The sequence below is a fragment of the Cladophialophora yegresii genome, assembly GCF_000585515.1.
Source record: "Cladophialophora yegresii CBS 114405 chromosome Unknown aczIN-supercont1.5, whole genome shotgun sequence".
Classification (NCBI taxonomy): domain Eukaryota; kingdom Fungi; phylum Ascomycota; class Eurotiomycetes; order Chaetothyriales; family Herpotrichiellaceae; genus Cladophialophora; species Cladophialophora yegresii.
The window spans coordinates 205956-229000 of NW_006913049.1; the positions used below are offsets into that span (position 1 = coordinate 205956).

Sequence of the window (23045 nt, forward strand, 5' to 3'; positions counted from 1 at the left end):
TCCCCGTATTCGGATGTGCTATTTCCAGTGTCATGTTAACAGCATCTCTCTACCGAATGCGGGCACACTGACTTCCAACAGCCTTGACTCTCATCAGTTGCACGGCTAAAGAGGTCTTGAAAACGCGAATCTAACAAGATCCCGTTCTCTGCAGTTGTCTCATCACCTGGTACCTCATCGGAAGCCTCAAATAGAAAGTATTCAGCCAAACTCCATCGCCTTCTGGCCACATACCTTGATCGATCATGTGCTTTTCGAGCAATACAATCGACGACCCAACGCAGCCACCAATGCGCGTCACGGGACTCTTCGGTCAGAGAGTCTCTGATCCCACACAGCAGCCGATCCATATAACAAAATCTGAGGACACTCATTCGAGCCAAGTCCAAGCTTCAGATACCCAGAAGCGGAAGGGGAGCCGGAAAAACAGTGCGGCATTCGTTGACGTGACAGATGAAGAGCCTAAGCCTATAACAAGAAAGAAGTCGGATGCGGACGCAGAAACAGCACATTCTGACCCAAAGAGAAATGCGCAGAAGAACTGGCGCGGTCGAAGCTCCAACCCAGCGACGTTTGGCTTCGGGCTTGGTGCCGACTTCGGAGCCACGCCAGCATGATGCTTCGAAGTGCTTGGGACGCCTACCCCGTGCCAGGATCGGTATCCTGTAGTCAATGGGAGAAAGTCGAAACGCTCTTCGGCTCAGAGTTCGCCCTGACAAGGTGTTTGAGATTAGCGGCTCTTGATACTGTGAGATGCACGCATCTTCTGCTGTGACTGCTCCCCCAGAAAGTTCCACAGTAGATTATCAATCAGAGAATCATTACTCCGTATGCTACTGTAGCTGCCAACCGGGTGCAAAGAAATAGCGGTCCTCGTCGGGCAGAGCCACAGGACGCACTGCATATCGGCGTCACGGGCAGGTCGGGGGAACCATCTTTCCGCTCGCCGTAACGCACTCGCTTCTAACGCACTCGGTTGTTGCGCACTCGCTTCTAACGCACTCTGCTTGTCCTCCGTACTCCGTAACGCACGTTAGGTACCCACGGGTGTCTCTCTCGCTTCCAAACCCACTTTTCAACCTCCCGGCAACAATGTACACAGTATCTCCGCCTGTTTAATGGCTTTGCAACGTCCTCCTGATGAACGAGATTACGAGCACGCTATGGTTCGCGATGCGTAGCCTTGTGCTCTTGCGCTACTGCGCGCTTTTGGACAGGGAGAATTGCAACTCAATAGACTTGGCTCGAAAACAGAGAGCGTTGATTCTATCGTAAATGTCAACCTCGACGTGGTTGACAGACTCCAGCCCGGCATCTCCCCGTTGTCTCGTATATTTCTTGCATTGAGTGCGAGATATAAGGACGACCGGGGGCGACTCATGCGAAGACATTCGCCCGTGCAACATGCAAGTTGGACTCGAGTCATTTTCGTTCCAAGAGCGGGCCACGACAGCCCACGTTCTCGAAATCTCTCACCACCAGTCGTCTATAGATCAAGAAAAGTACTCACTTCCGAGTGTCCCCGTGGTGCCATGCAGCAGTTGCCATAGGTTCTGGCTTTGACACAAGTACGAGTAGGCGATGTCGCGCGAAGACATGACGCCGCGTTCGCTGGCACGGTAAAGCACGGGGGAAAAGAAACGGCGTGATGTTCGTCCGACGGCCAATCGACCGCCCACATTGCCAACCTTCCAACCAATCAAGTTTGCTGTCTGGGCTCCCCTTCATTTCAGCCTCGTCGACGGGGTGCAGTGGTTCGAGAAGGGCTTCGCTGCACCGGGTAGACTCTTGCTTTTTGGGCCGATATTCAAGGCATCATGATTCACGGTGCCGTTCTGTCGCGATGTGAACGCTTTTGTAAGTATTCAAAGGTATATCATGAAACACTTTTGCTCGGCCTACTGTGTTCCTACTGCGTCCCGTTCAACAAAGAGAGCACACCTGCAAAGTCGACTTGGTGTGTTCTTTGTCGTTTACCACATCGCCGCTGTACTCGAGCCCCCGTCCACTACGAGTATTGAATAGAGTATCGTTCCATCTGTTCGGGAGACCGTACTCAAACTTGAACCCCCCACCCAGGGCGCCTTCGATGTCCGCTCCTACGACGGACGTTACGCCACTCGCGGCTGCCGTAACAAAAGAAGGACAATCCGGCATGGAGGCACAGCCATCGCAGTCGACCTCCTCATCCTCATCCATCACATCCCAAGATGCCAGAGTCGAGGAGAAAGATGACCCGTCTAAACCAGCCACGGAATTCACAATTTCAACACGCTTCATCATGGCCTTTGCCGCCCTCGCGGTCTTGACCCTCATGGTCGCATTAGACGGCACCTCAATCAGCGTGGCCCTGCCCATCATCGCGAGGAAGCTCCACGGCACAGCCATTGAGGCCTTCTGGGCCGGCACATCCTTCCTGCTGGCATCCACGGTCTTTCAACCCAACTTTGCGAGCTTCAGCCATATCTTCGGGCGCATGCCGGTAATCATGGTGAGCATTGCCTTGTTCTTCGCGGGCGTCATGATGGCAGCCCTGGCGAACGACTTTGGCGTCTTGTTGGCGGGGAGGAGTATCCAGGGGATCGGCGGTGGTGGTGAGTTGCCCAGTGTCCTCCAGACACACTGGCTTGGATCGCTGACACCAGGCAGGCATCATAGCCATGACCGAGATAGTGGTCACGGACCTTGTGCCTCTCAGATACCGAGGCCAATGGGCCGGCATCATCGGGGCGATGTGGTCTGTCGGCAGCGTCTCCGGCCCCGTCATCGGCGGCGCCTTTGCCGCAGTGCAATGGCGCTGGATCTTCTGGCTCAACTTGCCCTTCATCGGCATCGGCGCCGTCATGGTGCCCCTGTTCCTCCGCCTCAACGTCATCCCGCAGAGCATCGCCGCCAAGCTCCGGCGGGTCGATTGGATCGGCACCGTCATCTTCGTCGGGAGCATGACCAGCTTCCTGATCCCCTTGACCTGGGGCGGCGTCATGTACAGCTGGTCGTCGTGGCGGACGCTCGTCCCTTTGCTGGTAGGTGCTGTCGGGCTGATTGCATTCTGCTTCTACGAGGCCTACGTCGCGCCCGAGCCGTTACTTCGCCTCGCCGTGTTTGGCAACCGGACCGTCAACCTCGGGTACGCTACAACCACGATCCACGGCATGATCCTCTGGTGCCTGCTCTACTACCAGCCCTTGTACTTCGAGGCGGTCAAGGGGTACAAGCCGGTCGTGTCGGGCGTGGCGCTCTTCCCTGCGACATTCACCGTGGCGCCCATGGCCGTGGTCACGGGCATCACGATCACGAAATTCGCCTCGTACCGCTGGGCGATCTGGTCCGGGTGGGCCATCTCGACCCTCGGCCTGGGCCTTTTGGTGCTGCTGAAAGTCGACACGGCGATCCCCCAGTGGATCTTCATCGACCTGGTGTCGGGTATCGGGCTGGGCATCTTATTTCCCGGCCTGCAGTTCCAAGTCCAGGCCGCGAGCCAGAACAAGGACATGGCCTTTGCGGTCGCCATGTTTGTCTTCTTCCGCTCGTTCGGCCAGGCGTTGGGAGTGGCCATTGGGGGCGTCATCTTCCAGAACGAAATGGTCGCCAATCTCAAGGCCTACCCTGCCTACGCGGCGCAAGCCAGCGAGCTTGCCAAGGACGCGGCCGCCCTGGTCGAGATCATCAAGAACAACGAGTCCGGGCTCGGCAAGTTGCAGCTGAGGACAGCGTACACGGATAGCTTGCGGACTGTGTACATCGTCATGGCGGCGCTGGGCGGCGTTTGCCTCGCGGCCAGTCTGGTCATCAAGGGGTATGATTTGAATGTCGGCCTGGAGACGGAGCAGGGACTCATTGTAGAGGGGAAGAAACGGAAGGACAAGGAGGCAGGAGTAAAGGCAAATGTGTAGGTCGGTACAGTAGGCTACCTTGGGCTTTTTCTGTTCAGGGGACGGGCTTGCATAGCCAGGGGGTCGACTCTTCCCTCATCGCTAGCTTGATGTGTAGACGAGTTCTGTATAGACACGAACGGATGAAATGTATAGCTAGATCTTAGGTAGATGTACGACCAGTATAGATATGTACTTTTGGTAATTCAAAACCTCCTTCGGGTCGTCAAATATGCTGGATTCGGAAAATCAGTCTCACCTACCACTTACCATCCACAACGCAACAAAGAGATAGTTTCCGCGTGCTTGCCGTTCAAGGCCTTGTCCGGCGATAGGAGCAATGGATTACTTGTGGCGCAGCTGTCTCGCTGAGATATGGTTGAGTCAGCCGTCAAGTCGTAGCGAGTACCGATGTTGTAAGGTCAGAATCATGATATGTCGGAAATCGACCTTACCGTGGAGCCGGGATAATGTGGCTCTCTACGCCTTGCTCATCATTTTGAAGGCAGGGTTTTCGCCTCGGAGACCTTGCTCGTTGTGATCAGGCATGTTGACTCGGATTGTATCCCGTGTCTTGAAACAATATTCGGGATCTCCCGCCGCCGAATCCTTTGCTAAGCCGGTACACTCTGATAGGTGATCAGCTTGATAGACACGGGGAGCCTAGACTTTCCCTCATGCAGCAGTGGAGCAATGAAGTGTGGACCACAAGAACTTTCCTGCATATCCGACACGGTGACCGGAAAGCCCTTTTGGAGGTAACTTGATTTGGTAGATGCCACCCCAGGATGGAGGCCGAATTCCATAAGCGACATATGCAGCAACAGAGGAGTCTTCTCCTAAGCAGTGATCTCAGTGTCGGCCGACCATATAATATGCCATATATTTCTCCAAGCTAAGGCTACCCAAAGGCTGCTTAAAGATACCTTGGGGATACGTTAGAGATCGTCAGGGACATGCCGACTCCTCTCAATGTGCCTCGTCCTCGTGAGAGGTAGTCGTAGGGCTTGGACTGTCGGCTGAGCTCCCATTGATAGGGAGGTTGAGCTGTGCATTATCTTGGCCCCGGTATGTGACTGACCTATCCAGGGTACGGAATTGCAGCACCGTGCATCCGAAGGCAGCGGGTGTAAGCAAGTGTCTTCGGACGATTTGAAGCCGCTCGTGGGAATTCGTGCACGTGCCGCAAAAACACTCGAAGAGAGAAACATTCCAGTCGACTGAGTTCGTAATCGGTTGGAAAAGATCCCCACGGTTGACATCTCCGGCACTCGTCGTAAAGATTTCTACAACTCTTCTAGCGCTGTAATGGCGAGTAGGTTGTCTCGGCGTCTGGAAGACGGTCAGGGACAGCTACCTCAAAAGGTCTGGCATTGCGTTCGTTCGAAGACCGCAACGAGCACACGGAGTTGGCTGCATGAATGGACGCAAGCGACGTGTTACTCGTGCAGTAGGGCAGCCTTGGAGGAATGCGGTGATTGGCGCCCTCTTTGGACCTTGCCTACGGACCAGGCGGGGTCAACTGAGTGCCTGTTCACCTCATTCGTGAAGTCAGCGCTGCTTGCCGGACGGGTTGCAGTTTAGTCCGGACTGAAATGGCGATTGAGAAGAGCAAGCCGGAAATGAATGGGTGTAGCGGCAGAGGAGTGACTCGACGTTGACGTCGTTGCTTTTTCAATAAACCGGCCACGAGGCTGCTGGCGAGGCTCGGTAGCTGAAGAACACGAGTTCTCATCGTGCAACCCAGGGCTGCATTATTCGGGGCGGTCAGGAATGTTCCAAGGGAATCGTTGCCGGCAGCTCGTCGACTCGACAGGTGATTGGGCTGCATACCGACAGCTTGTTTCATCCGCACATGAGTAGCGTGTGCATGGGAAATCCTGGGTTGCACAGTGGTATCGGCGCTTCGACATACTGCAGCATACACCTGCTGACGGAGTGCGTTGGAAAAGGGAAACGTAAAGAATGCCAAAGGATGGCTGCAGTGGCTATGATCCCATCTAACTGTCGGAATCCTCAAGCAGAATCTCGAGACGTAATGTCATGCGCGACGACGCAATCGAGCCCCTCTCTACGACTTACCCGGCCGCGCTGTTTCTGAGAATCCATGTTGGATGTTGACTTCCCGCAGGCGGATCAGCAGCTGGTCAACAGGGAGAGGGAAGAAAGGGAATACGAGTTGTCAGCAGCAGAAGAAACGATCCAACCATACAAGAAATCCTGCGACAGAGACCGCCTTAAGGACGGGGTTATGGCTTCGGAATGTCGCAGGAATCTGTCGCAGCGCAAACTGGCCCGGAGGCCAAGTGCCTCGAGGTGAAAGGACGAGATGTTGGGTGACGGCGATGCTTGACTCATCTTTGTTTAGGAGTTGCTCAATGTGCCGACGAGAGGGGCCCGCCTGTCATTGGCCCCGGCGTGCATGCCGACGCGCTCCAGTAAAAGCAATCGTGCCTAGGAGCCTAAGGGAGGGAACTTTGCGTCGCTACAGAGGCCGCCCCACCCATAAACTTCCCTACACGCTCACTGGCAAGTGCAGCCGTGTCCGCCGTGAAGTGAAGTGAATCTCGTCTCTCGCAGCAGCGGCGCTCTCTCATCGCAGGAAGAGTAACGCCCTGGGCCTGTCGACCTCGAACTCTCAGACCACCAGTTTGCACCCAATACTGTACCGTTCTGTAGTTGACACTGTTTCCCCTGTGCAACTCTGTTTTGCTAGAGCCTTTCTGTCTCCGGCTGCGCAGCATACCCGCCAATCCGTGTACTGCAGCTTTCTAGTCGAGACACCGCAGACTTCACTTGTCACTCACTTCTCGACCACCCTCCAACACCGCTGTTGACGACGGAGCACTTGCAACTGCCATTTCCTGGCCTTTGCCCTGTCCTTACCCACCCCTGATGTAGTCGACTTCGCCTTTGTTCCCAGCAAGACAGACCACGCCGCTCTCATCCCTCCCTCCGGTCCTCCTCGCCACTACTCTCTTGCTCGCCCCGGACCACGCTTGTATACACCGAGATCCCTCATCGTCTTGACTGCCTCGAAGACGCCTGCAAAAGTTATTGTCGAGGCCAGAGATGTCAAGATAACGGGCTGATTTTTGGCTCCCATGGTGGGTCAAAAGTCATAGAGAACCCTGCCCTCCCCTGGTCCTCGGCTCCACGACGCATTTGTCATTCGAAGAGTCCTCCTCCTGCAATTGGAGTAATGGCAGAGGATGGTTCTGCACAACAGTATCTCGAGCCTCCGGCCATTACGGCCATCAAGAATGATGCCGGCTACGGAGGAGAGGCCACGCGGCACGCCATGGAGAGGTCTTTCAGTCAGGATATCCAGGAGGGAACCCAAGAACTAAAGGAGGCGGCTGAACAAACACGGAATATCATCCTCGACCTCAGTCTCGATGGCCAGATACGATGGGTTAGTCCCTCGTGGATCGACGTCGTCGGCACCGATCTGGCCCACGTTCAAGGACACAAGATCTCCGAGTTTATTAGCGATAACCCTGAGGTTTTCAGTGCGGCCATCGAGGCTTTGAAGGCCAACGACTCCAAGAGTCAGAATGTCAAGTTTGAGGTCAAGGTTGGGCCTCATTCCGACATGGCGACCATGTTACAGACCGACGATGGACAAGAACCGAGAGAAGACAACATTGAGACCGACAATACAGGCAAAGCAACTCTGGAGCTGGAAGGGCAGGGTATCATGGTGTACGACAGGTCCTCTGGAGGAGAGTCACATACCATGTGGATGTTGCAGCCAGCCCAAGAACCCATTCGAATCGAGATCGCCCTCCCCCGAGCTTTGGTCGAAACTTTGGGTGTGGGTGCAGAGATCCTGGCAAAGTACCTTACAGAGCTGGCAGAAGCCGGAGCTAATGACCCCGAGAACCATCCGCCACCGTTGCCTGTTCTATGTCGGGTATGTGAGCGATCTATTGTCCCCTGGTGGTTTGAAAAGCACTCGGATCTGTGCGTCCAAGAACACAAGGCAGAAATGGACGTGCAGATGGTGCAAGAAAATCTCTCTGAGCACAGGCACGCCATCGTCAAGGTACTGGACGCCTTCGAATCCCGTCAAGGTCGAACCTCAACTGCTGAAAACACACCTTCTGCTCCGCTGCCCGAGTACAAGGGGATGCCAATTGGCCCGTCTCCGACGCCATCCACCGCCGTCTCTTCCGCTTCAGGGTCCCATAACCCCAGCCCAGTCAGGTCGCAGAGCCCCTCAACAGCCGGCATGGGCCATGTTAGGGCTCGTTCCTTTGTGGTGCGACGGCCTTTGGTTCGAATCGTTGAGCTGATTCTCGACCTCTGTGACACGGCCATGGAGATCAATGTTCCTTCCATCAAGGACAGCAAAAGTGAGGGCGAGGATGATTTCAAATCACAGTCTCCGCAATCCGAATCGAGAATCTCCCAGATCACCCAGTGGCAGCCACCAAGCAGCTTAGACAACGAGCCCGGCTTGGCGGCGCTGAGCGCCGATACTGAAAAGCTCGCTCGTGCCAAAGTCGAGGCAGTACATCGGTATCAGGACGTCATCGAATATTCGGAACGTATTCGCCAAGAATACATGGCCGAAATCGATGCGTGCATCAACGAGGCTCTCATCAAAGCAGAGCGCGTTGCGGCTGGAGAGGAGTTATCTTCATGCGAAAGTGAATCTGAGGAGGAGGGCATTCTACAAGGTATCTTGGAAAGCCCCGGAGAAGACCTTGAGCCCACGACCATGCCACAGCCGACACTCGACCAATCTGAACCCGAAGCTTCGCGGAGTACGTCCTACGTCGGACTCAAATCCATGGCTTCCGCGCTCAGGAATCCGCGGGACATGCCTCATATCAGCATGGCAGGGGAACCCAGACGGTCCTCATCCCAGGCAGTCTCTACTGGTTCTAGCAGTCCAATCGAGTGCCCTACTCCAAAGTCGCACCGGAGTAATCTGATTTCTCAGCCGCAACCAGTGTCGAACCGACGTTCTATGTACGTCGAGGATGCTAATGATAGCGACAGTAGCTTGCCGTCCACCTCTGTCTTATCCCATTGGCGATCCGACTCCCCTGCCTCGGTATCTGATCAGGGGCGCCACGCCCATTCCCATTCAAGAGACAGGAAGAGACGCAGCATGCACCTTCATGGCCTCAACGCGGCCTCACCCAATCGTCAACATTCGCCTGGGAGGTACCCACCTCCGCCTCCTTCACCTCTTCGAATGACCAAATCTCGGATTTCCAGCGGCGAAATGGCCCACTCTCCTGTGGTGTCGCCATTGTTGACAGCAGGTGAATATGTGCAATCAGCCAATGCTCCCGTTCTGCATAGAAGGCAGTCGTCGATGCATTCATCTGATCTCAAGACACCCTCGTCGCCGAAACTCAATTCCATCAGTCATCCGCAGCAACCTCGAGCTCAGCCGCCCTCGATCAAAGACTTTGAGGTGATCAAGCCGATCAGCAGAGGAGCTTTCGGCAGCGTCTATCTTGCCAAGAAGAAGAGTACCGGTGAATACTTCGCAATCAAAGTGCTACGCAAGTCCGACATGGTTGCCAAAAACCAGGTTACCAACGTGAAAGCGGAACGCGCAATCATGATGTGGCAAGGCGAGAGTGACTTCGTTGCAAAGTTATACTGGACTTTTTCGAGCAAGGACTACCTCTACCTGGTCATGGAGTACCTGAATGGAGGAGATTGTGCGTCGCTGGTTAAGATTCTGGGTGGACTAAGCGAAGACTGGGCGAAGAAGTACATCGCGGAAGTCGTGCTTGGAGTAGAGCATTTGCACTCCCGAGGGATTGTTCACCGTGACTTGAAGCCGGACAATCTGCTAATCGATTCCAAAGGTCACTTGAAGCTCACTGACTTCGGTCTGTCTCGTATGGGTCTCGTCGGTCGCCAGAAACGTGCCCTAAAACAGCCCGAAGAAGCAGTTCCCGACCTTCTGAAGCACGGCCCTTTTACACAGCCAGGGTCCGGTTCCGGCCCTACATCTAGATCGACGTCTTTCGACTATCAAGGGCCTCACTCTCCGGCACCTACGCCACTTATGACGCCTGCCTTCACCGGTGGTTTGGACCAACCCTCCTACTTCAGTCTGAATCGTGAAGGCTCTCTCAGCCGAGAAACATCCCTGAGGAATTCAGGCTATCGCAGTGACAGTGGTAGCGGTTCGAGCTTCGATCTCCATCAGCTCTTCAAGAAACTTGGTGTGCAGGAAGACACTGAATCTCCACCCCAGCTTTTTCCGCGGAAAATCGAAGAAGAGGCTTACAGCCAAGGTAGTGCTTCACCCGACCTTTTCCCACTGTCACAATCCATGAGCAACATCTCCCAAATTCCCGCCGCTCCACCTTTGTCATCTCAGATCTTGGGACCGCCGCTCTTCGAGCCGGAAGAAAGCGATCGCCGCTTCGTGGGCACGCCAGATTACCTGGCTCCCGAAACAATTAATGGCGCCGTGCAAGACGAAATGTGTGATTGGTGGTCCCTGGGCTGCATCATGTTCGAGTTCCTTTACGGCTATCCGCCATTCAATGCAGAGACCCCGGAACAGGTCTTTGACAATATCGTCAACCGGAGAATTGCCTGGCCCGAGGACGACGAAGAGATTGAAGTCAGCCCAGAAGCCAAGGATCTCATCAACAAATTGATCCAGCTGGATCCGACGGAAAGGCTGGGCGCCAACAAGGACGAGAAATACCCAAGTGGCGGCTGTGAGATCCAGGCACACCCTTGGTTTGCGGACATCAACTGGGACACGCTCCTCGAAGATGAGGCTCAATTCATCCCGAATCCCGAGCACCCAGAAGATACAGAGTATTTCGACTCGCGCGGTGCCACCCTTTCATCCTTTCCTGAGGAGCTGGAGGACCAAATATCACCATCTGGAACCACGCCAAATGGTTCAGACATCTCCAGTCGTCCACATGATGCTCTTTTCCGTGTCCGGACGCAGGCCAGTTCTGCTAAGCGTGGCCTCATGCCACTCCATATTCCCCCTCATGTCATGCGTGATTCCCGCAGTAGGAGGTTGAGTGAGCCTGTCATTGCCGACGACTTTGGCAACTTCAATTTCAAGAATCTGCCAGTACTGGAGAAAGCCAACAAGGACATAGTAGAGAAAATGAGGAGGGAAGCGATGCAAGCACAAGCTAGAGGCTATGCTCAATCGCAGGCCGCACTGTCCGCCGCAAACAGCCCAGCGATCGGCTCGCCTGGACCGTCGCTAGAAGGCAGTCCGATGATGCCTATGCCTGTGAAGCGCGCGCTCTCTTTGAGCAAAGGTCATAGACCTGGCTCGCCCTCGAGCTTGGCGACCTCCACCTCATCACCCAGCCGGCCTTCGCAGCCATCGTCCCCGCTGTTGGTTCAATTCTCTACTGCGCAACATCATGACCGACGTAAGACGTCTGGGTCATCGCAAGGAAGCAGTTCTCTCGCCCCGAACAGCTTCTTTGATATCCCTCATGACGCTATCAAGCATGGGCAGCAGGGCACTTCTTCTCCCATCAAACCAGGCCGCCTGCAGTCAGTGTCACCGGCCAAAGCAATGCCTCCGCCACCACGATCTGCAACACTCAATGGGCGGAACAGGTCACAAACCGTTGGTTCGCAGGAGAGTGACGGACAGGGCATCCAGCGAGAGGCATTCGTTCCCGGTCATCACAAGCGCAAAAGCCAATTACTTGTGCGGGACGTCTCACCTTCATCGTCGGATAATGAGTCGGCCCAAGCTAAGGCGCTGCTGAAAGTGCAGCGCCGCCGGCAAAGCTCGAGAAGACTTTCCCAGATCAATTTTCTGGACGGGCCTACATACCGGCCTTTGGACGTGTTGATATGTGAGGACCATCCAGTGTCGAGACTGGTAATGGAACGGCTGTTTGAGAAACTGCGATGTCGCACCATCACCGCGACTAACGGACCAGATGCTTTACGCCTAGCTATCAGCCAGATTCAATTTGACATTATCTTCATGGAGTTCAAGTTGCCGCTTATTAGTGGCGTCGACGTTGCTCGCATGATCCGAGATACGAAGAGCGCCAATACTGCGACTCCGATCGTCTGCATCACCGGTTACCTGAAAGATCTGCCTGAAGTCCACCATTTTGATACGCTCATGCAGAAGCCTCCAACCACGCAGAAACTGACCGAAATGCTGGCTAAGTACTGTGCCTGGAAACCGGCTCCTAAGGATTTCAAATCCGCCATGCCTCTGACCATTCCCCATCCCAATACGCGCTTCGACCCGACGACGACCCAAGATAGCCCAATTTCTGTGGCGTCAAGCCTTGCGCCAACCATGCCTGATTCATCTTACCGAGGCTCAAGCCGAGGAGACTCCATTAGCAGTGGCGGGTTCTTCAGTGATTTGGATTCTTTGAAGAACGATGATATACCTGTCATCGTTTCTCGAGCCGCCACGGAAGAGTGGGCAAAGGCTGGCCTGGGCATTTCAGACGATATCGTCATCAACCAGCGGCCTTACGTCCAAAGCGGGTATCCCCACCTTGTCCACACAGAATCTGCACCTCTCTGCGCTTGCGTTGAGGATATTGGCGGATATGGCCTTCGGACTCCACGGCGTCAGAAGTCGTCCGAGGCTGTCCGTCAGCGACGCGAGCTGTTTGAGAGCAGGATAGACAGTCCTAGCGCCGCGGCGGAGGAGGGCGACGATGAAGACGAGGAACTTGGAGACGTTCAGGTTCGAGCTCGATCACCGATGGGGAAACCACCGAGACCATCGTCAAAGCTCGGCATTGAGATGATGCGCACCAACAGCCGTGGCAGTGTCATATCTATGAGTGAGGACCGGGCGACAGAATCTGAAAGCCTCAGGAAGTCGCTGGAAATCCTGGAAGAACGTATGGAGAACCTACGGATACCCGAGGAACCAAGTGCAGCAGCGTTGACCGAGATCCAACCACGGAAGAGGCTCGAGAGAACCGTCTCGCAGCACTCACATCCAGAACAAGGGAGTGTACGTTCTGCAAGTGGCCAGATTACACCTCCGGTCATCTTTCCTCAGGTGCCAGGAACAACTGTCGCGGATATCGAGATGCTGACGCCGGTGGCTACCAAGACGATCAATGCCGAAGAGGAGCAGACTCCAAAGCCTCAGGGAAGTCCATCAGGACCACAGACGACACAATCTCGGCGCCGAATGTGATTTTGGTCTTCGTATCTTTTTACGTGTATATGTGTTTATGAGCCAATTTATGGAATTTGCTTCAGATGAAACCGAGTTTTTCTTTTGTACACAATGAGCTGCATGGCGCTGGAGGGGAGAAGGGAAACCAATGCTAGGTTTATCGGGGCTTTGTGCTTTCGTGCTGGCGTCCTTTCGAGGACGGCCTGGTTCAATACTTTAAATAGTTTGACAATTGATGGTCGCTGACCACAGCGCCGGCCACTGACACGATACTGTGTGCCTGTCCAGCCGTCTGTCGGCCTACGCATGCTGCCCAGTGCAACAACAATGCCGACTGCGAGGTTAGTTAGGAGGGATTCTGCATGGGGCATGACGGTTAGAGATATACGGAGTAGGTTCTTGTAGGAGGTCGGCCTGAGTTTGGTAATGGTTTGAGTTCGACGTGCATGAGGAGCTGAGCAGTGGCTGGAAAGTTTCGTACCACAATGACTCGAGTAGCTGGGCTTGCGGTGACACTTCCAGCGCCACAGACCAACTGAACACAATGCTGTTTGCACTTGGGGTACTCCGTACTGTGTAGTCTGACCACATACTCGCATACTCCGTACTCTGCACTGTTGTCGCGACTCAAATTCTCCGCGGACGAGGGGACGAGGGCACGAACGATTACTTCTAGACCGACACTCGCACAATCTATTTCGCAGGTTGGTGGACCTCGTACGATTAGACGACATAAAAGCCTGGTGGTCAAGTGATCCCCCACGGACCCAGTTGACCTTCATTCTTGAGCAACTGCATCTGGAGAGGGGAGGCGAGAAACAAGCGGGCGGGCGGCCGTGGGTGGAAGCGGGCAAGCGTCATGAGCTGGAGGGAGGGGTCACCCTGTGATTCGTGAGGTGGGAGAGAGGTGGCTCAGAGTGGTGAAGACGGTGTTTCCCTTGAGGAGAAAGTCCGAGTCGAACTGCAGCTGCGGAGGAGCGATGGGTGATGCAGGGCTCGGGGGACAAGCACCTGAAGCACATAGTGGCAGATGCAGGTGCAGAAGCAGAACAAACAGCTATCACTGGACGTGAAGATCGGCGAAGAGCAGCTTGCAGCATGCGTATGGAGTAATTGTGTTGTAAACTGCTGGATTGTGCGGTCGTAACTGTGCTGTCGATCCGAGTGTGCCGTGAGGGCTGTCGGCTGAAGCCCGCCTGTGCGCCATGTCAGGCCTAGCTTGCCTTAACTAAACCTGATTTTGGGGAGAACCCTTCCGCTCCAAAAGCTGGCACCCTGCGCCCACGCCAGCCTCTCTCCTCCGCAGCCTCTGGGCCGTGCCTGTTGTGTGGTCCGCCCCAATCCATCGCATCGCTCTCTGAACCACGGCCACGGTCGACAGTATCCCAAGAGACCAACTGAACGGGACTGCGGTGCGGGAAGTCGTTGATCTTCACTTGCTCCGTCTTCGATCTGTTCGGACCTGAACTTATCTTTATCCCTCATCGTACTGTTTACGCCCTGGATCTTACCTGCGGGCGCCCTGTCACCAACTGCGCCCTCGTCCTCCTTGGAGCTGAGGTTGCTTTCCCCTTGAAACATCTCCTCCATCACCATATGCCTCGCTGCCTCCTCCGAGCGATCTAGACCACCAGACCCGTCGACGCTCCGACGGCCGACTGTGTGCCTGAAAACAAACCCTAATTTCACTCCTCTCAGGTCATCGTTTTGGTGCATCGAGCCGTCACTCCCGAGCCATCGACTGCGGTCGCCACTCCCGTCCTTCACCCTCAGCTTGTCATCATTCGTTTACTCTGGGCGTCCTTCATGTCACCAACCGTCAGCGAGTCCCTGGCATAAAGTCCCTCTCTGTTGATGGTGGCATCAGCATCTCTGCCGTTCCGATCTCTCCGCTGACCCTGACCGTCATATCTCATCTAATATGGCGACTTCAACAGCGACCGTCGCAACCGCGACTCCTACGGCAAGCAGCTCCAACAATGGAGGTTCAGGACCGAGTTCGCCACTACTCTTCTTCGTGGCGCTGGGATTTGGTGTGGTCTTCACTAACTTATGGTGAGCCTTGAATGATCGTTATGGCGTCCGCCAGCTAACCGTTTCTCGCTCAGGATCATTGTTGGCGTGAAATACTGCTTCAGATATAACCAACGTAATCGAGCCCGCATGAATGGCGAAGACCCCGATGCCGTGGATCTCACAGCCATGCCTCGACAGCATCGACGCAGACGGGAAAAGAAGCTGATGACGATTGAAGAGGTCAATGAAAAGTTTCCGCTGATCAAGTACAAGGCGTGGCGCTCCAACCGGGCCGACGAAGGGCTTCCTACCGCAGGAGGAATCAATACATCATCAAGACCGGCCAGTGTGCACAATGTCCAACGGGATTCCAAGGACGCGAAAGAAATGGAGGCTCGAGAGCTGGCTCCCATGCCGCCAAACACGACGGACGAAGAAAGGTCGGCTGGGCATGGGGCTCCAGAAGTTGTGGGCGGAGAGAAGAGTAGCTCAGACGACCCGCCAGCGACACCCGTTCGACCCAAATCCGCTCAGTCTACCGTCGCGCCCGAGACTCCTTTACAAAAAGTCGCCACTGAAGACGAGGACGAGGAAGAAGAAGAGCGTATCCAGACCGCCATACCTGCGGCACAACTCCCAGATCCTGGAGATGCTTGCGCGATATGTATCGACACCATTGATGACGACGATGATATCCGCGGACTGACCTGTGGCCACGCCTTCCATGCCTCTTGTGTTGATCCATGGTTGACCTCGCGGCGGGCTTGTTGTCCTCTGTGCAAGGCCGATTATTACGTCCCTAAACCCCGACCCGAAGGGGTCGAAATGAACACGGCGAACATTCAGCCCCCTCCCACGGCATTCTCAATAATTGGCAGTGGTCGACCAGGCCGGAGGCCAGCAATGATCATCCCAGGCAGGTTTATGAGCATTGTCTACCATGATCGCGACCGCCACGGATTCCCACTGGTGGTGCGTGCAGAACGACGAGGTCAACCGGACCAAGAACAAGCCCGCCGGCACCGTGGCGAAAGATTACCCAGCTCCCACGCGGCTACAAACCAAGACGGAGCGGAAATCCCACAATCGTCGTGGAGATCGAGGTTCGGACTGAGAATCTCCGGGCGTAGTCGACAGGCAGAGCCACCACAGCCGACGCCGGCAGCCCAACCCACACCTTCACAGCTAGAAGCTGGAAGATGACACCGAAATTCCCAGAAGCGATGATCTTACGAACTTTACGAGATTTGGTATACTTGGGAGCGGGATTGACCCTACTGCGTAGGCTTGGATAGGGAGGAGGTGCCCAACTCTCAATCTCCTGGTGCCTGGTGCCTGGGCTATCGACAATGCATGCTTTGTTAATACGAAGCAAAGCACTCCATTGGATCGTGGCTTGGAAAAGAATTATACCACGGTGGCTTTGGTATCTTGTACATCTATCTAGCCGAGACTGCTCTTGGACCCAAGGTCCGACAGAATTCAAGTACATTGGATGTTGTAGTTCTTGCTATCTGGACGAGTGCGAGAGCGTCTCCTCACCGGGAGGTATGTAGCCTGGCCAAAACGGCCGGGAACACATACCCAGGATGTGAGTACGCGTACTCGAATGTGGCGACGTTGAAGCCTGAGCTGCGGGATGATGATTCATCAACCGGCTGATCTCATCAATCTGGTGGATCAAGCTTATCCTTATCCGAAGACGAGTACGATATATGTACTCCGTACGTGCATGTGATATCTGCAAATACGTACCGGGTAGAAAATACCTGCTGGCACGAGTTATGTGCTGTGAGGCACAGTATGAGCCTCGAGGCCGTGGCGCGCAACGGATTGTACGGCCAGGGACCTGAATGTACTCGGTACTCACCTGACTCTTTACACTCGTGGCCTACGTGATGGGAACACACATATACTCATCCTTTGTCATCTACTGTCCCTCCTGGTACTCCGTACACGGCACATGTACAAGCCTGAAATGTGAGAGAATTCGTGTGTTTCACAGGGCTGTCTCGGATTATGTGCTTGATCGAATCGGCACGTTCTCTTTCGCAGTGTTATGGCCAGATATTTAAGCGCCATGCCTATCACATCTGCAGTTAATTATGTACGGAGTATTTCTTCGAACAAGTGGGCCATAAAGAGCACGGACAAGAATTGCCATGGATACATGGTGTTGTACATATGCATGACGTGAGGTGCCGGTATGCGAACAAACTGCTGGCTGCAAAGGTACGGAAGATCATCTCAACACAACATCTTGACCTTGTACAGTGATTCGAGTAAAGTGGTCTTTGCCATGAGGTTCCACGTTCACGCTCTGATTAGTGTCAGCTCATTATGAGTACATATTCCAGGATGTGCTGGTATTCCGCACGACGTTCTCTGCGAAAAACGTCCCTGACTCGTGATGGGTGCCTTAGGTATACGTGCCTACTGGATACCTCGTAACGTCGAAAGCGTTGGTGTGCATGCAGGTGGGTTCCGCCTTCGCGACTTCACAAAACCGGCGGACGTCATGGCGGGTCTTTATTGACGCTTGCCTGTATTAGGTCTAGCGTCCAGCCCTCGCAGCGTTGTCGTCGCGTCCTTCCCCTCCATTCTGTCTTCTTCCCTCCACAGCAGTATGGCGCCCAAAAAGTGAGTATAGCCCGCAGACATCGTTGTTGTATTGTGGTGGTACTGACATACTCTATATAGGACCATTAATCTGACGCAGGATCCCGCCCCTGCCACGCCAGACCCCAGCGGGTCGTCAACCGCGATAAAATTTATTGCGTGGAATGGCTTCTCGTTTAGGCTGGTCGGCCTCATAGTGGCGATTCTAGCCTTCATTGGGCGGGATGCCCTGCTGCGGTAGTTCCGTCGGCGAAAGGAGGCGTGGCGCCCGCGGTCAAGCCGCGATCACAGTCAGAACGAGGGGAATCCCCCTCTATTGTCGGCTCGTACGTCGACAGTAGAGGCGCGGGAGGACCTTGAGCTCGAGGAGGCTCCTCCTCCATCGCCGGTTGGTGGGCCGGAGGTGGAACTTGGGGGAGAACCCGGAGTGACTATGGTCGCTGGCGAGACCGGCGAGGAGATGGTCTGGGCGGACAGTGAGTCCAACATGTTTCATTTTGCAGTGTACGTTGAAGCTAACGGTTCTAGTGGCAGCGCAGCCCGCGGAGAGCCACTCCGCCTTTGGAGTCTATGACTCCAACCCAGATGTGCTGTACTTTTGAGCGCTGACTGCGACTATCATTAGATCGACTATCGTTATCGTATCCCTAATATTTTTTTAGCCAGGCACCGTCTCAGCCTCCACGTGGCGCTCGGTGGGAACTTGGGGCGTAATAACCCCATGCCAATGAGACATGGGATACGATGACGATAGCCGTCTAATGCTATGCGCGGGTCAAAGCCTCTGAAGGCCTCCTACATTCATCCTTTGCACGAGGTGTGCATCACACACAATGAACCACCGTCAGCTGCAACACAAATCCTCACCTCTTTGATGCCAACGAGGCTCCTCCATCTCTACCTGCCGAAACCATACCTACTGAAGATCAGTACGAATCTGAACAACTGGACGCCCTGCTATGCAAGCACCGTCCTTGAACACGGCCGACAAGCAAAGTCACCGCTATACCTGGCTTGCGGTACATCCTGCGTTGCCCCAAGCCTCGGCAGGTTCCCTACGCCTCAGCTATCCTGAATCCCAATACACTTTTAAAAGTACCCCACTACAGTCCTTCGAGGGAACAGTTTTAAGAAAAGCTGGGATACTCAAAGTCTGGTCAACCACTCCCACCTACTACACTCCTCCGCCAAGACACATAACCTTCTGAGCGAGCTTGTTTGGCCATGGCACAGCCCTCCCCGCTCGAGAAGAGACTGAGGACCTTGACCAGGCACCAACCTCATCCCCTACGGCTCGAGGTATAAAAACGGTCCGTCCGGCGCAATAGTTGACTCCTGCAAAGCACATTTCTCTGTACTCCGTCCACTCCTGCCGCCACAGATTTGAACAACCACTACTAGCTTGGGAAGAACCTTGGGCTGCGCTCGACCAAAACTCCCTGAATAAAGACCTTTCCGACTGTACCGTCGAACGATCGATACATACTTCCGATACTGCATATTCAGACATGATGAAGCTTCACATCTTCGCCCTCATTGCAATGAGTGCCTTTGCTCACTTTGGTGAAACGCTCTGCAGCGATCTTTCTCACCCAGACTGGGATTGCGACGAACCATTCGTCTGTGAGTCTGACTGGCCTTCGGAGACGGGCAATTACGGCGCAACAGACACGGCCGGAGCTTCCTCGAAAATAGCAGCTTCAGACGGTAGCAATGCAATCTTGCGGTCGTTTTTATTCAATGAAGGGCCCACCAACTCCACCCTGTTCGAGTCCGAGACGCCGAACCTTGTCAAACGTCAATACGAGGCGCTCTGCTGTCGTCCGATTTGGGAGTGTTTCAACTTCTTCTACGACGAACTTTTGCTCGAGGGCATCGACAATCGAGGCCGTCTCATCGACAAGGATATCTTACAGTGGCAAAAGGCCGAATGTTGCATGATGGAATTCGCGACTCCTAAGAGGTTGTGCCCCTCTCCTCCGCCACAGACTGCGTCGGTAGTATGGTCGGAACCGCTCGAGTGCGCAAGATGGCGTTGACGTCGACGTGTGCGCCATTACAGCACTCAAATGTTTGACGGATTGTCAACCCGAATTGCTATGTACCGCACAACTCACCACGCTTGGAGCTGGGAGGTTCTCAAGGAGGAGTAACACTCGGTGCTGGAAGGAGTTCGGGGAGGAGTTAAAGTCGCCGAGAGCTGCAAAGGCGCTCAGTAAGGAGGAAGCGACCACAACACACTTCATGCAAGGGGAATGCTCTACTGTAGCGGCCGTTTGAACAGCGCATTGCTAGGACGCGACAGAATGGCATTGACGAGCAAAGTAGGATGCATGCCATGTGGCATTCTGTTAGAAGTATCACTCAAAATCCCCTGAGGGAGAGTGCAAATTATGGTAACTGTGATTCCGATCCATGTTCCAAGTCCGACTCATCTGCTACGAAGGAATAATCATGTTGCCTCGCTAAGAGCGAGCTAAATCGGTGGACTTGCTCAACGAATTGTGCACCGGTAGGACAGCCAAAGAATGGCACAACCTCAGTGATAAGGCGCATCAGTATGCAGCGATACTCGAATTCTATTCTTCTCCTTCTCTTTAGCCATTTCACTTCACAATATCATCCTTGGCTGACTTGAACCGTGCTGTCGATGCGTCAATCCTGTACTGAGGCATTGTGCATCACTTGGGCAAGATGGCCACGACCTGCCTTGGTGACGACTGATATGAGTACGTATGCAGCGATATCCGAATTCTTCTCCTCTCTTTAGCCATTGACAATATCACCCTTTCTTGGCCGACTTGACTCGTGCCGTTGATGTCCTCACTCATCGTCTTCATTCCCACCCAAGCCGGCATTCTTCCGCATCATGGCGACGTCGTCCTCCAGGTCCTGGATCCTGCGCGCGAGCTTCTTCTTCAGAATCGCGTTGGTCGTCTTCTTGAGCAATTCTCTCTGCTCGGCAATCTTGTTGGTCATGTCCTCGATCCGCTCGAGAGCCTGGCGCTTGCTCTCGTCGCCTTCCTTTTCGGCGTCGTCGCGGTCTTCTTCGTCCTCTTCGCCCACATCATCCTCGTCTTCGTCCGACGACGCTTCGCCCGCGGGCGTGTGCTCGGCCGTGGCTGCGGACGGGGTGGCGGTGGCGCTCGTGCTGGTGACGGCAAAGGACGAATCTCCTGCAGCTTCTCCTGGAGGGTATAATGTTGATGTGTTTGTTGGAGCTTGTGCTTGCGCGGATGGTACTGGTTCTGCTACCGACGGGCCCTTATCCTCGTCGTAGAACATGCGCTCCAGCGCGGCGAAGTCTTCTTGGTCGATCACCTCTTCTTGCACGGGTGTCTCTGTGACCATGGGTGTTGACACGTTATACGCTCCGGGGTGAAAGCCGAAGTAGTTGTCCGGTTCGGCTTCGGCGTCCTCGTCCTCTTCATCTTCCGCCTCCTCCATGTCGGTGCTGTATCCGTGCTCGTCGAGGCGCGGGTCGTGGTCTAGAAGCTGGTACTTCGTATTGACTGCCGCCTTGTCGGCCTCGAGGAGGGCATGGACTCTTCGTTCGACGGCCTCGATATCGTCCACGCGCGCTCTTTTGGTCCGTGCAAAACGCCGCTTGCGGACCCACTTCATCGGGGCGGTGATGCCGTGGGCGTATTGGTACGTCTTGGGGTCGACGTCCTCGGGCAAAGGGTAGTTCCTTGCTTCTTGTTCGTCCTTGCATCGGCCCAGCACCAGCAGTATCTGGCAGATGTCGATGCTCTTGATCCATCCCTTTTTGTCCCAAGACTTCATGCCCTCAAGGATGCACGGCAGATCCACCAGGGACGTGGCGTACTTGTGGTCCTTGATCTGCAAGATACCTCTCCTGCCCAGCGTATCCAGCATCCTCAAGTTGATCGCCGCGCCTCCTTTGGAGAGAATCTCGCCTGCCTTGCCGTCCTCGATCGACTTGCGTAGGTAGTCGCAATCCTCGCCGGGCTGCATGCGCAGGATGAAGCCTTCGTGTATGACCGGATCCTTTTCTCGACCGACCGCCATCTGATTCTTGTCATTCTCATACTCGCTCTCGAGTTCCGAGTCGTAGCCCACGCCGGGCGTCCGCTTGGGGATTTTGCCCTTGACCTTGAAAAGCAGGTTTGCGGGGCCCGTTGCCTTGGGTGCCGGTGTCTGCGCCGTCTGAGACGGCGTCTTGAACTTGAGCGTCCGGATCGTGGGAGGTTTGCTCGGTTGTGCTGGAGCAGGTCGAGCGCCTTCGTCATCGTCTTCCTCTTTTATGGATTCGCGCTTTCGCTTCTTGTTCGACCCGGGAGCGACTCCAGGAGTTTCCGCCTCGTTCTTCTTCTTCTTGTTCTTCTTTGACTTGGCGCCATCGTCTGGCACAAGTGGAGTAGTTTTGCCTGGAAGTTTGAGCTTGATGCTAGGTGTCCTGGCGGTAGCGCTCTGAGGCGCAGGAGTCTGTACGGGTGCAGGTTGTATCCCCCCTGCTTGGGCCGAGGGTTTGCGGGAGAAGCTGAGTTTGAGGTTGGGGCGTTTCTCCTTTGCAGCAGAAGCAGAGGCGTCAGACATTTCCTCGTCTCCGTCGTCGTCAGAGCCGAGCGCAGAGTCTTTGTCAGAGGAGGCTACTGGGGACTCATTCTCTCCGTTGGAGTTGTGTGAGCCACGAGGAGTATTGTTGATGAAGTGGACATGCACTTCGGGGTCGACGGCGACGGATTTGCGCCTGCCTTTAGCGGTTGTCGACTTCCTGATGCCAGCAGATGGGTCAGGCTTGAGGATAGACTTTGCTTCGCGCTGTTGACGATGCGTCGGAGTGTGTAGGCGGCGAGATTTGGGGGTGGCCGCTGCTGCCGGAGTTCGTTTAGGCTTCCCCGCGACTTCATTCCTGCCAGTTCTGGGCGTCTGTTGGGGAGCGTCATCTTCATTGGGCGTCTCAGCCACGTCAGACGCCAGACGCCGCGTCAAGCTGTCGATAACCGCTGCGAGCCGCAGTCCAGGCGCAACAGCCGCTTGATGGTCCGGCTGTGGCACCGATTCGTCGGCTGGCACCGCGTCGTCGGCGCCATCAGGAATGTATCTCTTAGCAATTGGATCTTCCTCCACAACATCTTGTCGGTCTGAATCGGTCTTAGGTTCTTCCTCTGTGGTCGTTTTGGGGTATGGGATTGTTGCCCTAGACGTTGCCGGCCACCGAAGCAATCTCTCAGGACGCAGTTTGAGTGTCAGAAAGGATGTGCACGCCGTCGCCGGCACAGGACAAAACTCGTACTTCTTGCGATTCACTGTAAACGACCACTTCTCCCCAGGCACCAGCGTCTGCACCTGATTCAAGGGTATCGTCGATCGAGGCATCTCGGCTGCTTGCAGATTCTCCGAACTTTCTTCTTCTCTTGAGACTCGGGCAA

General features: G+C 54.8%; 6 protein-coding genes across 6 annotated transcripts; 5 read left to right on the forward strand and 1 right to left on the reverse strand.

The window, feature by feature from the left end:
* Positions 1 to 245: 245 nt before the first annotated feature.
* A1O7_06807 (uncharacterized protein) lies at positions 246 to 617 on the forward strand (the record flags this gene model as incomplete). The annotated part of the gene is made up of 1 exon (XM_007760807.1): positions 246 to 617. One exon carries the CDS (start codon positions 246 to 248, stop codon positions 615 to 617), a length of 372 nt encoding a protein of 123 aa, XP_007758997.1.
* Positions 618 to 2089: 1472 nt separating this feature from the next.
* Positions 2090 to 3893, forward strand: A1O7_06808 (uncharacterized protein; the record flags this gene model as incomplete). The annotated part of the gene is made up of 2 exons (XM_007760808.1): positions 2090 to 2594; positions 2650 to 3893. 2 exons carry the CDS (start codon positions 2090 to 2092, stop codon positions 3891 to 3893), a joined length of 1749 nt encoding a protein of 582 aa, XP_007758998.1.
* Positions 3894 to 7074: 3181 nt separating this feature from the next.
* On the forward strand, positions 7075 to 13032 carry A1O7_06809 (AGC protein kinase; the record flags this gene model as incomplete). Its single annotated transcript, XM_007760809.1, has 1 exon — positions 7075 to 13032. The coding sequence occupies one exon, from the start codon at positions 7075 to 7077 to the stop codon at positions 13030 to 13032; it is 5958 nt and encodes a 1985-aa protein (XP_007758999.1).
* Positions 13033 to 14935: 1903 nt separating this feature from the next.
* A1O7_06810 (uncharacterized protein) lies at positions 14936 to 16233 on the forward strand (the record flags this gene model as incomplete). Its single annotated transcript, XM_007760810.1, has 2 exons — positions 14936 to 15069; positions 15123 to 16233. 2 exons carry the CDS (start codon positions 14936 to 14938, stop codon positions 16231 to 16233), a joined length of 1245 nt encoding a protein of 414 aa, XP_007759000.1.
* Positions 16234 to 19220: 2987 nt separating this feature from the next.
* A1O7_06811 (uncharacterized protein) lies at positions 19221 to 19688 on the forward strand. The gene has a single exon (XM_007760811.1). The coding sequence runs from the start codon at positions 19363 to 19365 to the stop codon at positions 19588 to 19590; it is 228 nt and encodes a 75-aa protein (XP_007759001.1). The 5' UTR covers positions 19221 to 19362; the 3' UTR covers positions 19591 to 19688.
* A 784-nt stretch (positions 19689 to 20472) lies between these two features.
* A1O7_06812 (uncharacterized protein) lies at positions 20473 to 22992 on the reverse strand (the record flags this gene model as incomplete). The annotated part of the gene is made up of 1 exon (XM_007760812.1): positions 20473 to 22992. The coding sequence occupies one exon, from the start codon at positions 22990 to 22992 to the stop codon at positions 20473 to 20475; it is 2520 nt and encodes an 839-aa protein (XP_007759002.1).
* Positions 22993 to 23045: the final 53 nt, after the last annotated feature.